Genomic DNA, 14062 nt, shown 5'->3' with positions numbered 1-14062 from the left:
TGAATATCTTTCCAGGTGTTTATTTTCCATTCATATATCATCTTTGGAGAGTTGTCCAAATATTTTGCCCATTTTTTTTTATTGGATCACTTGCATTGTTTTTGTGTTTTGAGAGTTATCTATATACTCTTGATAACATGTCCTTTGTCAGATATATGGTTTGCACATATTTTCCCTAAGTTTATAACTTATCTAATTGTTTTCCCAAAAGTATCTTATGAAGAGCAGAAATTTTTAATTTTGGTGAAGTTCACTTTATTCATTTGTTCTTTTATTTGTTGTGCTTTTGGTGTCACATCTAAAAATCTACACCCAACTCAAGTCACAAAAGATTTTCTCTTCTATTTTCTTCCAGAATGTTTGTAGATTTAGGTATTATGTTAGATCTATAATGCTATTATCAATTGATTTTTATATATAATTTGAGGTATGGGTCAAACTTCATGTTTTTTTGTAGATGTATATCCAGTGATTACAGCATCATTTGAAAGGATTATTCTCCACTGAATTGCTTTTTGCACATTCTAAAAAAAGGTCAGCTGTCCATATATGTGTGGGTGTATTTCTGAACTTCCTATTTTGTTCCATTGGTTTACTTGTGTACCTTTATGTCCATAGAGACTATTTTGACTGTTGTTGTTTTTTTTAAAAAGATTTATCTATTTATGTGAGAGAGAGGGAGAGCAGGGGGAGGGGCAGAGGGAGAGGAAGAGAGAGAATCCTAAGCAGACTCCCTACTGACTGCAGAGCCCAGGAACTCAGGGCTCTATCTCACGACACTGAGATCATGACCTGAGCCAAAATCAAGAGGCAGATGCTTAACCAACTGAGCCACCCAGGTGCTCCAACTATTGTTTTTTAATAAGTCTTGAAGTCAGGTAATGTTGGCCTTCCAATGTCTTTTTTCAAAGCTGTTTTGTCTATTCTAGCTCCTTTGCATTCCAACTCTTCATCCAGACTTTTCTAATGTTAACATTTTACACAACCATTGTATATTTATCAAAACAGACACTAACATTGGTAAAATACTATTAATTAAAGTACAGATTTTAATAGAATTTCACCAATTTTTCCATGAATGTCTTTTTGCTGATCCAGGATCTGATCCAAGATACCACATTGCATTTAGTCATTATGTTTAGAATTTTTCTAATCTGTGACAGTGCTCCTTGTTTTTCTGTGACTGACACTTTTAAGGAGTATTGGTGAAATATTCTATAGAATTTTTCTTAATTTGGGCCTGACATTTTCTCATGATTAAGATTGGGTTCATGGATTTGGGGGAAAGTGTATTATCCTTTTTATATGTTCTTGGATTTGACTTGCTAAAACTTTGGGATTTATGCATCTATCTAAGGAAAGAGATCTTTAGGTTTGTATGTTTCAATCTAGTAATGCTTTTGTTTGGTTTTGGTATCAAGATAATACTTGATTCATAGGATAAGTTATGAAGAAATTCTTCCATTTTAATTTTCTAGAAGATTATGTGCCGAATTGGTATTGTTTTTTCCTTAAATGTTTGTTACAATGTACAAATGAAGCCATCAGAGTCTGGTGTTTTCTTTGTGGGAAGGTTTTTTATTTTGTTTTGGGTTTTTTGTTTTGTTTTGTTTTTTGGGGGAGAGGGGCAGAGGCAGAGGGAGAGAGAGAGAGAATCCCAAGCAAGCTCCACAACTAGCATGGAGTCTGACACAGGGCTCGATCTCACAACCCTGAGATCATGACCTGAGCGGAAATCAAGAGTCAGATGCATAACCAACTGAGTCACCCAGGTGCCCCTCTTTGTGGGAAGGTTTTACTCTCAAATTCAATTTATTTCATAGGTATAGAGATCTGTAGTTAGTTTTTTTTTAAAGATTTCATTTATTTATTTGAGAGCGAGACAGAGCAGAAGCAGGGACAGAGGCAGAGAGAGAGAGAGAGGGAGAAACAGGCTTCTCTTTCAGTGGGGATCCTGATGTGGAGGCCATCCCAGGACCCTAAGATCATGATCTGCGCAGAAGGCAGCTGCTTAACTGATTAACCCACCCAGGCGCCCCCTAGAGATCTGTAGTTTTTAAATTTATTTTGAGTGAGCTTTGGCAGTGTGTGTCTTTCAAGAAATATGTCTCTTTCATCTGAGTTGTCTAGTATAGTGGCATAATATTCATAGTATTACCTTACTTTTCAATATGTATAAAGTTGGTAGTAATATCACCTCTTTCATTCCTGATATTTTTAATTTATTTCTCTCTCTCTGTTTTTTTTCTGGACATGTCTGACTAAATGTTTTCAGTTTTATTGATCTCAATCAGATTTTGGCGTCCTTGATTTTCTGGTTTGTATATTTTTAATTTCCTTTCTAATCTCTATCATTTTTTTCTACTTCATTTTGGCTTAATGTGCTCTTTTTCTCTTTGCTTAACAAGCAAATTAATGTCCTTGGTTTGAAAGCTTTCTTTTCTAATATAGTTATTTAATGATACAGATATCTCCCTTCTCCTAAGTTCTGCTTTAGCAGCATCCTACACATTTTTATACATTTTAGTTTTATTTTCATTTGTTGAAAAATGATTCCTTTCTTTTTGTCTTCTTTGATCCATGGGTTATGTAGAAGTATATTATTTTATACTAAATGTTTGGTTACATTTTCAGATATTTTTGTTACTGATTTATAATTAATTTCATTGTCAAATCCAAGAACATACTATGTATGATTCAAACCCATTTGAATTTATTGAAATTTGTTGTATGGTCTATAAATGTTTTGGTGGTTATTCCATGTGCCCTTGAAAAGAATGTTTTTGGAGTGAAATGTTCTATGAATATCAATTAGTTCAAGTTAATTGATAGTGTCTTTTAAATCTTAAGTACAAAATTTTACTGATTTCCTGCTTATTTCTATCCATTAATGAAAAACTTACTGCAATTTCCAATTGTAATTTTTCTATTTATTAGAAACATGTTTTGAAAAATGAAGTAGAATGAAGGAACAAGGAACATCTGTGCATTGGAAAAATAATTGAAAGATACAAAAGAAGCAGATACAGTAAACTGTTGGCTTTCTTTGACTACTAGGCATTTGTATTTCTTCTATGTAAAATTTTCAAGTAATTGCTCATTTTTGTAATAGGATGTTTGTATTTTTATTGAAATGTTAGAGCAAATAATATATAAAGTATCTATGGTGATCATATAACCTGCTAAATGTTGATATTTAGTAAAATTCTTGATTCATATATATTGACTTAGTAAAGTGATTTCACTGAACTTTCTGAATTTTAATATATTATTGATTCTATCAGGTTTTCTTTAGTCTAAATTGGGTTTTTAATCACACAATATGCATAGAGAGATAATTTAATTTCTGCCTTTTCAATAGTTATGTTTCTTTTTTTTTCTGTTTTCTTCATTATTACATTGGCCAGATCTTCCCAAACAATGTTAAATTGTGGTAATGACTACATGATGGATATGCTTGTCTATTATCAGCCTGTAATGGGATTAGCTCATATTTCAATATCAACTGAATGATTTCAGTTTACTTTCAGATTGAGGTTTGCTTTCAATAAATAACTAGTTTTTTCCTAGTAGTTTACTGGGTTTTATGAGGAGTGGATGTTGGATTTTATAAAGTGACTTTTTTTAGCACCTATTAGGATTTATTTTGAATTATGAACATGACAAATTACAATATTTACTAATAGATCATTACATTGTGTGAATAAGATCAAGTTAGTGATAGTTGATTGTTATTTTATTGTAGTGTTGTTTTATTCTATTTAGTAATTTTACATATGAAATGTGTCATTTTATTATTTTTCTTTTAATGTTGAACTATTTTTGTTATGGTTTAGTATCAGAATCATAAACAGCAGTTTCATAGAACAAATTTAGACTATTTCTATATTTATCGTATTCTGAAAAGGTTTATATAAGTATGTAAATCTCTTCATTTCAAGTTTGAAAGAACTCATCTATAAAAAGAATTTGGGCACAAAGACTATATGTGGGTTAATTTTTTCTTAAGTGGTATTCATTTTCTTCTGTAGTTATAGCTTCACTCAAATTTCCACCACTTTTTGAGTACTTTTAATATTTATGTGCTTTAGTAAAACACATTCTTTGAAATGGGAGTGCCATTTGCTGAGTAAGTCTGAAAGTGGAAAACATTCAGAAATGTTATTTTTCTGTTTCTTGTCTTAAATAGATTTTTGTTAGTTCCATTTGTTTTGAATTTCTTTATTCCTCTACATATGATAGCAGGATTTCCACATTATATTCTTTTTTTTTTTTTCAAATTTTCATTACATCTGTTTGCCAGATCTTGGTTCATCCTTTAATGTTTCACCTTTCAGTGCAATTTTGTTTCAGATGTGTCTTTTCAAATTAACATCAAGTTATGTATTTTTTAACTTTTTATTGAAGTTAAGAAACATACAAAAATACACACTGTGTAAATGTTAGAGCTCAATTATCACAAAATGAGTTCACCCATACAGTCATCTTCCAGGTCAAGAAACAATATTACCACCACCCTAGAAGTTTTTGTTTCCTCCTAATCTCTACCTCCCCAAGTGTATTAGCTTGACTTTCAAGATCATAGTTAGTATGACCTTATTTTGTACTTTCATATGTAAAATTTGAAGTATTTTTTGTGCATATTATTATTTTCACTCAACATTTTGTATGTGAGATTCATCTGTTTAGGTGCCTAGTGCTAGACTTTTGTTAGTTTCATTGTTGTTTGGTATTTCATTGAATGAATGTATCATAAACTTATTTATATATTCTGCTATTAATTGACAGTTTATTTGAGTTTGGAGCTATTATGAATAATGTTCCACTGAACATCCTAGTGCATGTATTTGGTGCAAATATTCATTCATTACATGCCTGTTGGATTATACCTGGGAGTGAAATATATGTGTGTGTATAATATACTAATTAATATAGTCACCAATTCTTGGCTTTGTCTGTTTTTATTTCATTTAAAAATTTTTTATTTTGCTTTAGTGATATTCTGATAATGTATTCTAATATCCCTATGTTTTAAATATGCATTTCATGGGTTTCTAATGAGGCTGAACTTTTTTCATATATGTGTTAGCATTTGGATATCCTCATTTATGAAGTGCTTGTCCATGTATTTTGCCATGATTCCAATTGCATTTTTTTTCTAAGCAACATGAAGAGGTTATATATGTAATATTTCCATGATAATATACATATCCATATTTTTTCAGATATTATGTATTGTAAATATGTTTTCACATTCTTTGATTTGCCTTTACTCCTTCTAAATATGGTGTATTTTGATGATTGGGAGTTCTTGGTTTTAATTTATCAATTTTTAATGGTTGCTGCTTTTGATATTCTGTCTAAGAAATCTTCACACACCTCAAGGTCATGAAGTTATTCTATATTACCATCCAGAAGCTTGTTAGGGTGCCAGACAGAACACAGTGGAGTGTACCATTTTCTCCTTCTTTAAAAAATTGGATGTTGAATCACATCACACAAAATCCAGCAATCACAAATAACTTCAGTGCTTATTACTCATGCATACTCAGGCAAAATGAAAGAATTCCCTGGGTGAACAGCAGCTGTGTCTCACCAGCAAGAATTTGTTCTTGAATGTCTGAAAGAGGAGATGGAAGAGGGGGAGTGAGGTCATGGGGGGAAAGATAAAGAAGTTAATAATATATTTGTCTACATGGGATATGCCTACAGTATAAACTGAAATAGTGACATTGGATAGGAAAAGGGAAATTAAGATGTGGAAGAGGTAAAATCAGCCAGTATTGGTGTCTAACTGGTTTTAGAGGTTGAAGCTGTCCAGGATGATTTCAAAGATTCTGAATTAGGTAACTAGGCTTTAGGAACTGAGATAGAAGATATAGAAAAAGATTTCTCTAGAAGGAGAAATAATTTTATTGAGTTTTATGTGTTTTTTATTTGAATTGTCTTTGGGACTTTGGGATAGAGAAGTCTGATGATTAGCTGGAAATATAATTCTGAAGCTAAAAAACCAGCACTAGAGACAAAAGATTAGGAACTCATTGTTGTGTAAATAATTTTGTTGGTACTTGGAGAATTCCACAAAGAATGACTTGAAAACAAGTGAATTAAGATATCAATAAGATATATTTTTAAATAGATTAGAGTAAATAAGTGAAAAGACACCTTGACGTAAGGGAAGACCTTCTAGTAGTAATAGAATTGATAGTTAAAAAATTGGATAATTTGGCATATACGAAAAATAAATTTGTCCGTCAGGAATTGAGTTGGTAAGTCATGGAAGCATAGGAAGAGTCACGAAACCAAATTTTGATAGCTCCCATCTTCAAGGGCCTTAGGACCACTGACTTAATTGGCTGATCCCAAGGTCTGTTGTAATCATTCTCAGTTTTTTGTCATATCATGTGTCTTAGCCTTAAAACCAGAATAAACCCCAAGCCATGAAAATAATGTCATGTTATATTATATGTTGTCTTTTTTTTAAGATTTTTATTTATTTATTTGAGAGAGAGAGAGTGAGAGAGGGGTGAGGGACAGAATGAGAAGCAGACTCCCTGCTGAGCAGGGACCCCCCCCCCCTCCCCAGGATCATGACCTGAGCCGAAGGCAGATGCTTAACCAACTGAGCCACTCAGGTGCCCCAAATGTGTTGTCTTTAAAAAGCAACACCTCTATTTTTTCTGAGCTTTCATCACTTTTGGCCAGCTATATGTTTCTGTTTTTTGTGAGGTTTCTTTCTTTAGTTCATTTTTAAATCCTAAACATAACTAGTGTGATTACATAGGAATAAAATAAAAAGAGAAGAGAACTGGTGATAGAACACTGAGGACTACATTGAGGTTAGAGGAAAAGAAAATAATTTAATGAAGGCCTGGAGAGAAATGAGAGAATGGAGAGAACCATAATATAAAGAAATAAGGCACATGAACAAAGACATTAGTTTTAAAAGGTAGTAGTCACAGTTTCAAAAACTACAATGGTGACAAATAAGAACAAGAATAAAAGTATGCAATGAACTTTCAACTAGAATTATGGACTATTGGAAATAAGCTAAAAATAATGATAGGTATTGAATCTAAATTGAAAACCAACATTTCAGAAGAACTTCTTTTTCACTTTTTTCTAAGATTCTCTTATTTCATGCAACAAACTTACCATAGATTTTGTTTTGTTTTGTTTTGTTTTGTTTGTTTTACTAAAGCTGTTATTAAAAGAGTACCAAAAATGGCTATTACCTTTTATTATGTCCTGGGCAATGTTATACATTTTGTATCTTAGTTTTTAGCTCAATAAATTAAATATTTATTTATTTTACAGATAGATAAATGAGGTTTAGAAAGTTTAATTCAAAAGTTACACAGAGTAAATGGCTTGGATTTAACATAAAGCCCATGCTCTAGTCACTACAGTTTGTTGTATTAATTAGGGATATTAATATCCCTATCGGGATCTCTTCTGAACTCTCTTCACTATTTTATTAACAGGCATTATTTGCTCAAGAGGAAAAAAAAAAAAAACCTCTAGGAAATGAAAGAGAAGATAGTGGAGAAACTCAAATGGTGATAATTTTTTCAACTTCATCTATATCTGAATTTTGAGACACGCTATAATATTTGGGAATTAACAGTGAGGAAATAAGATAGAAGCTAGAAACTATGAAGGACTATTTATTTTAAAATATTCCTTGTCCAATGAATCCATCTAAAATACTCGCAAATATCCCACAAGCCAGCTGCTTTCAAAAAGACCTCTACCACTAGCACAAGATGGTACCATTGGCATATTATGATCAACACTTTGTGCCATTAGAACACCCTTACCAACTGGCCACAACCAATTCATTAACACATCAATACGCAGGTGAAAAACTAAATCAATCCAATAACAAGCCGGTGGTCAGAGTGCAGTCTCCTAGTAATCACCTTGCAGCACTTCCAGGTATCTCTAAGCAGATGGTGCAGAGCTGCTCAGTATTGTCCTCTGCCAAGTCTCAGGACACAATTTCACAGGGCTTCTATAGCAAGGTTCTGAAAGCACCAGTATCCCAGTCCAAACGTCAGGCCACACCTTTACTAGACCTCCACCAGAGAACTTCACTGTGGCCTAATCTGAGAGCCCTGAGCTCATCTGTGATACGTCATAAACCTCAGACAACATCTTCCCTTGACCTTAATAAGACATCTTCATCACTGGAGTCCAGCCAAACAAATTTGAGCTCACAATTACCCCTCCCCAAACCTCAGACTACATCTTCACTAGACTTTTGCTGGACATCACCTTCACAGAAGTCTAATCAAAGAGTCTCAAGTTCATCATTATTCCCCTCCAAACATCAAGAAACACCTCCCCTAGACATCCTCTGGACATCATCATCTTCAGGATCTAATCAAAGAGTGCTTAGCTCAACATTACCACAAGCCAAGCCTCAGAAAGCATCATCATTGGATAGCCTTTGGACATCTTTATTAGAGCACAATCAAAGATCTTTGAGCTCACCATCACTCAACTCTACACCTCAAATAAATGACTTACTTCAGTCATCACGTTCATTGGAATCCAATCAAATGGCTCTGAGCTCACCGTTACCTGACTCTAGACCTCAGACACCACCTGCACTGAATTGTAGTTCTTGTGTTCTGAGCTTACCATTGTCCCACTCAAAACCAAGGAAATCACCTTTGGCACATTCTGTCCACCAGACTCAGAGTTTGCCATTGTTCTCACCCAAATCTCAGAAGGTGCTTACACTTAATCACGACTTCAGGACCCTGAGCTCACCAGTTTGTCACTCCAACTTTCAGAACACCTCTTCACCAAATGACAAACAGAAAGCCACAGATTTATCTTCACCGCATTCTAAGCCAAATGTCTCAGGTCCATCATTATCAAGCTCCAAACAATTTATCAGAAATATAGCTGCTTCAACATTGGGCTCCAGATTCCAGAGTAAAAGCAGCTTTGATCTTTGTGCAAAGACAAAATCAAATAAAGAAATTCCATGGAGCTTAAATTACATTTATCCCTGCATTGTTAAAGGTGGAACTGTCCCTGATGATGTCCTCAATAAAATTGTCAATTCTATCTCCAAGACCAGAATCCAGAAGGATCTCTGTAGGCAGGTTCTGTTTCGAAGGATGAGGGGAAGGCCAAATCCTTATCCTGGTCCCCGCCTTTCATCAAATTATGTGGTTTGTTTAGCTTGTGCTTCCTGCATAAAATCTCAGTGTAACCATCTTACAGGAAGGAAAGACCCTCGCAGTGCAACGCTGTTTGTCATACCAACACCTGAACTTGGTTCTGAGGGAGAAATGGAAGTGAAATTAGTTTTTCTCCTTTCCCTACCAGAGACTTCTCTCTCTTCTTGTTTCCCATCCCCTGTGAAAGAAAATCGGCCTGATGAAGCCCCTGAAGACAACCTTGAAGGAATGGAGAAGATACAAATTTTCTCTCCACCTGAACCTGAAATCACACGAGAGCTAAATAACAAATGGTGGACAGCAGCCGCTGTAAACAAAGTTGTAAGCCAACAACCCCAGGCTATTGACTGGCTGCTTTATGTTAAGAAAAGTGGTCATTTTCAGCCACCGGCCCTGCCTCAGTCTTCTTCCTCCTCCACGTCCTCCTCCTCCTCCTCCTCCTCCTCATCTTCTTCCTCCTCTTCTTCTTCCACCCCACCTTCCTTACCCCCTCCTTCCAAAGAGTCTACCACATCTACTCTCTCAGGTTGTGTATTCACTCAGGTACTTAGTTACCACCGGTTGCCTCCAGGAGTCTCCTGGCTTGAGTTTATATGTAGTAAAAATCACCAGCTACTTCCTGGAAAACCACGACAGAGTCAATCACGACCTCCCAAAACAAGGCCTATGAGGAATAGCACCACAGTAAAAGGGCCAAAGGGACCAAAGATACTGTTCAAATTTTTCCAGAGAGTTTCAAAATGAGAGAGATATTAATTAAATTAATTTTTGTTTTTTTGAAAGCAATTGACCTCTTATCTTAGTTCTTTGAAATTAGAGATTGATTTCCTATCATGCTTATTAAAATTCTTAGTAATAACTAAGTGTGACTGTATATTTTAGCTGATGAAGCACCTAGTTAAGGGGAACTAATACTCTTAAGTCTGTTTTCTAGTTAAATAATAGACTATGATCTCCTAGACAGCAAAAACTGAATTCCAGGTTTTAACCAAATGCCTGGCTTATAGTAGCCACTGTATAATCATTGTTACATGAATTAATCATAATTGGCCATAAACCAGAAATACCTCATCTGTTTTGTCCTGAACAGTATCTAGCTCATTGTTATTCTCCTTCCTCATAAAACATGATAATGACAGTATCCATAAGGCAACTTATGCTAATCTGTTTCCCTATCTCTGAAGAAAATTCATATCATGTTCAACAGGTAAGAATGTATATAGAGAGGAATCTTTTCTCTAGTTATGTGAATCTCTTTCTAGTTATGTGTTCCTAGGGAAAATTCTTCTATGCTAAGATCCCACACTCTGAAATCCAATGACTTATTCAACCTTAGTTAACAAATCTCAGGAGAGAAGAACTTACCAGTACAAACAACCCTACCTATTGTCTGTGCCAATATTTAAATTATAGGCTCTGAATATTACCTGTTCAACACTTCTATCTATACATCCAAAATGGGTTAATAAAAATGTTTCAAAAATGTTTTTGTTCCACTGGGTCTACTGGTAGTGGGAAGAGAAGGAAGTTAATTGTCTTAGATAAGACAGTAGATACTCACCTTCAGTGATCATCTCAATCCCTAAGGACTAGAATTAGTATCTCTTGCATGCACTGATGACTCGTAATTCTGCTCCACCAATATCTTTCTGACTGTACACTGGACATTTCCAGTTGGAACGTTGCATAGGCATCTCAAACTCAACATGATAAAACCAGAATTACTGTCTTTACATTTATAATTTGGATCATTACATTTACAAGCCTTTGCCCCTAGTGTTCCTATTTCAGTGGATGTACCACCATTCATCGTGGAGTCATGTTTGACTGTTTTTCTCATTGCCTGCCCCTCTTTAAGTCCATGAGTTCTATGATAGCCTTTTTATCCCTAGAATCCAGCTTTTTTTCTCCAACCCCATCACCTCTATCCTAGTTATGATCATGACCGTTTGTCACCTGGATTACTGCAATAACTCCTAAATGTGCACTTCTAACTTTTGAATACATTTGTAAGACACAAATTTGATAATGCCATTCCACTGCTTAGAATCCTTTCATTATTGCCCAATGTTTTCTTGGGAAAGTCTAAATTTTTCTTGTAATTGAACTATGATAACCTCTCAAAACTTATTTCTTGTTCTTCTCCAGCTACAGCCATACTAATTGCTCTAAAATGCACAGAATGTGCCAAGGTCTCTGTTATATCCTACACTTTTTTCGTTTATCATTTTATTCTATTTCTTTTTTTTTCTTTTTTTTTTTAATGTTAGATGTACTCTTTAATCCCCATCCCCTATTTCCTTTATCCCCCCCTTCCCTCCTCTCTGGTAACCATCAGTTTGTTCTCTTATAGTTAAGTCTGTTTCTTGGTTTGTCTCTGTCTTTCTCTTTTTCTTTTCCTTTGCTTATTTGTTTTGTATCTTAAATTCCACATATGAGTGAGATCATATAGTATTTGCCTTTCTCTCACTGACTTATTTCATTCACTTAGCATTATACTCTCTAGCTCTGTCCATGTTGTTGCAAATGGTAAGATTTCAATCTTTTTATGGCTGAATAATATTCCATTACAATAATATTCCATTACAATATACAATGGAATATTATATATCTATATATCTATATCACAATCTTCTTTATCCACTCATCTGTTGATGGATACTTTGGCTGCTTCCATATTTTTGTTATTGCAAATAGTGCTACAGTAAACATAGGGGTGTGTATCTTCCTTTGAATCAGTGTTTTTGTATTTTTTGGGTAAGTACCCAGTAGTGCGATTCCTGGATCATAGGGTAGTTTAATTTTTAATTTTTTGAGGAACTTCCATACCTTTTTCTACAATGGTTGTACCAGTTTGCATTCCCACCAACAGTGTACTAGAGTTCCCCTTTCTCCACATCCTCGCCAGCACTTGTTTTTTCTTATGTTTTCTATTTTAGCCATTCTGACAGGTGTGAGGTTATATCTCATTATAGTTTTAATTTGCATTTCTCTGATGACGAGTAATGTTGAGCATCTTTTCATGTGACTGTTGGCCAGTTTTATGTCTTCTTTGGAGAAATGTCTGTTCATGTCTTCTGCCCATTTTTCCATTGGATTGTTTTTTGGATATTGAGTTGTATCAGTTCTTTTATATTTTGGATAGTAACCCTTTATCAGAAATGTCGTTTGCAAATTTCCTCTCCTATTCAGTGGGTTGCTTTTTAATTTTGTTTATTTTTTTCATTCACTCTGCAGAAACTTTTTATTTTAATGTATTCCCAATAGTTTATTTTTGCTTTTATTTTGCTGGTCTCACATCCTACACTTTTAAATAGAAAATTTTGCTGTCCAGAAATATGTTCCCATCTATACATTTTTATCCTACAAGGCTCTATTTTGTCTTGAAATCTCTGGAAAGCCTTTCCTGATGCATGTATGAAGGGGTTAGAAGGCTCTTTTATTATCATAGAACTGTGTTAACTCTTTGTACTCCTCTTAACCCATTATAAAGTAATCATTTCTTGTCTGTTTTCACTTACTATACTGAAAACTCCTGCTCACTATGTTTTTTTTTTTTTAACCTAGTCCTTGGCATAGAGCACATTCCTTAAAACAATGTTGATATTGAATAATGCTATTGAAGCTCTTCATCTTCTTTTAATTCTCTGAAATAAGTAACATTTCATCAGTTTACTTCTTTCCCTTAAGATTGAATTGTTCTTTGTACCTTTTGTCTTGGTGAGAACATGTATAAAACTGTTATTGATGACAGCAGTTATCCTTGTCTTATTTCTTATGTTAACAGTGCTTCTTTCTAGTATTTCAGTATTAAATGTAATGTTGGCTGATGTATAGCTGATCAGTGATGATGAGGAAAAATTTATGTATGTGATAATGTGTTCATGGCTTTCTCCAAACCATTTAGAAAACCCTTGACATGTGCTTTATTCATCCTGAACTTTTCTTTTGGTGACACACATCACTTTGTAATTACTTGTTTAATATGCTCTCAACTAGACTAAACTTCAGGAGTGGAGGTCCTGTGTCAATCTTGTTTACCACTAACTCCTCAGGATGTAGTGGTACCTGGCATATATTACATATTGAATAAATACTTATGGAATTAAGTTAAACTGGGGAATTCAACTGACTTTTATTTATTGATATAATTTACATGTTTAATTTTCTAACTCTTAGCTTGTTTTCTAAACTTTATACCTCACTGTATTTTCTTTTCACTTCTTTCCTTTTTTTCTTTTTTGGGCTATGATTTAGTTGTTTTTAACTTTTCTAATAGATTGGCAGTTATTTATCTTGTTCTTAATTATAACAATGTCTACTTTCAAGATTTTTTCAAAAGAATTCCTTAACCAGTATTTTCTAATTTGAAAATAAAACTGCATCAAACTTATGGGAAAAATGCATAAACAGTGGTTATCCAACCTTTTTTCTCTCCAGCTTCTATTAAGACACCAATAAAATTTTTAAAATAAGGAATAACATGTGTCATGCCAGAAAGACCAAGAAATTTCTGCCAAATCTTGTATAGATGAGACCAGATTTCAAAAACATAAGTCTCAAAATTCACTGCATTTGAAAAAAAATGATCATCTGAAAAGTAATAGAAAAAGACATTAATTGCATCTTATTAATGCCTTTCTCTTTAAATTGAAAGGGCTAGACATGAGAACAGATCATAGTAGAGTTGAGAGGTAGAAAGTGGATCCTATGAGTTGTCTCATTTTTATCCAACCAATTGATGTAAAGTGGAATGACACATCTGGGTGATAACTTGACAATAATATAAACCTTAATAATGTATGTAACTGTTGGGGAGGAATAATATACATAATTGTTTGCCCTATGGTCATCTTTATTCAAAA

General features: G+C 34.0%; 1 protein-coding gene across 2 annotated transcripts in view; it reads left to right on the top strand.

Annotated features, from left to right (window-relative positions):
* LOC113917584 (casein kinase 2 subunit alpha' interacting protein) overlaps positions 1–10653 on the top strand; it is a 121555-nt gene extending 110902 nt beyond the window's left edge. For both annotated transcript variants that reach the window (XM_027585443.2, XM_027585444.2), the window contains exon 3: positions 7485–10653. In XM_027585443.2, the coding sequence (XP_027441244.2) occupies positions 7767–9941 (2175 nt within the window). In that variant the 5' untranslated portion in view covers positions 7485–7766 and the 3' untranslated portion in view covers positions 9942–10653. The remainder of the gene's footprint in view (positions 1–7484) is intronic.
* The last annotated feature ends 3409 nt before the right edge of the window (positions 10654–14062 follow it).

This window comes from Zalophus californianus, chromosome 1 (assembly GCF_009762305.2).
Source record: "Zalophus californianus isolate mZalCal1 chromosome 1, mZalCal1.pri.v2, whole genome shotgun sequence".
NCBI lineage: Eukaryota > Metazoa > Chordata > Mammalia > Carnivora > Otariidae > Zalophus > Zalophus californianus.
Note: the sequence above shows the minus strand (reverse complement) of the source record. Positions and strands in the feature narration are given on the sequence as shown.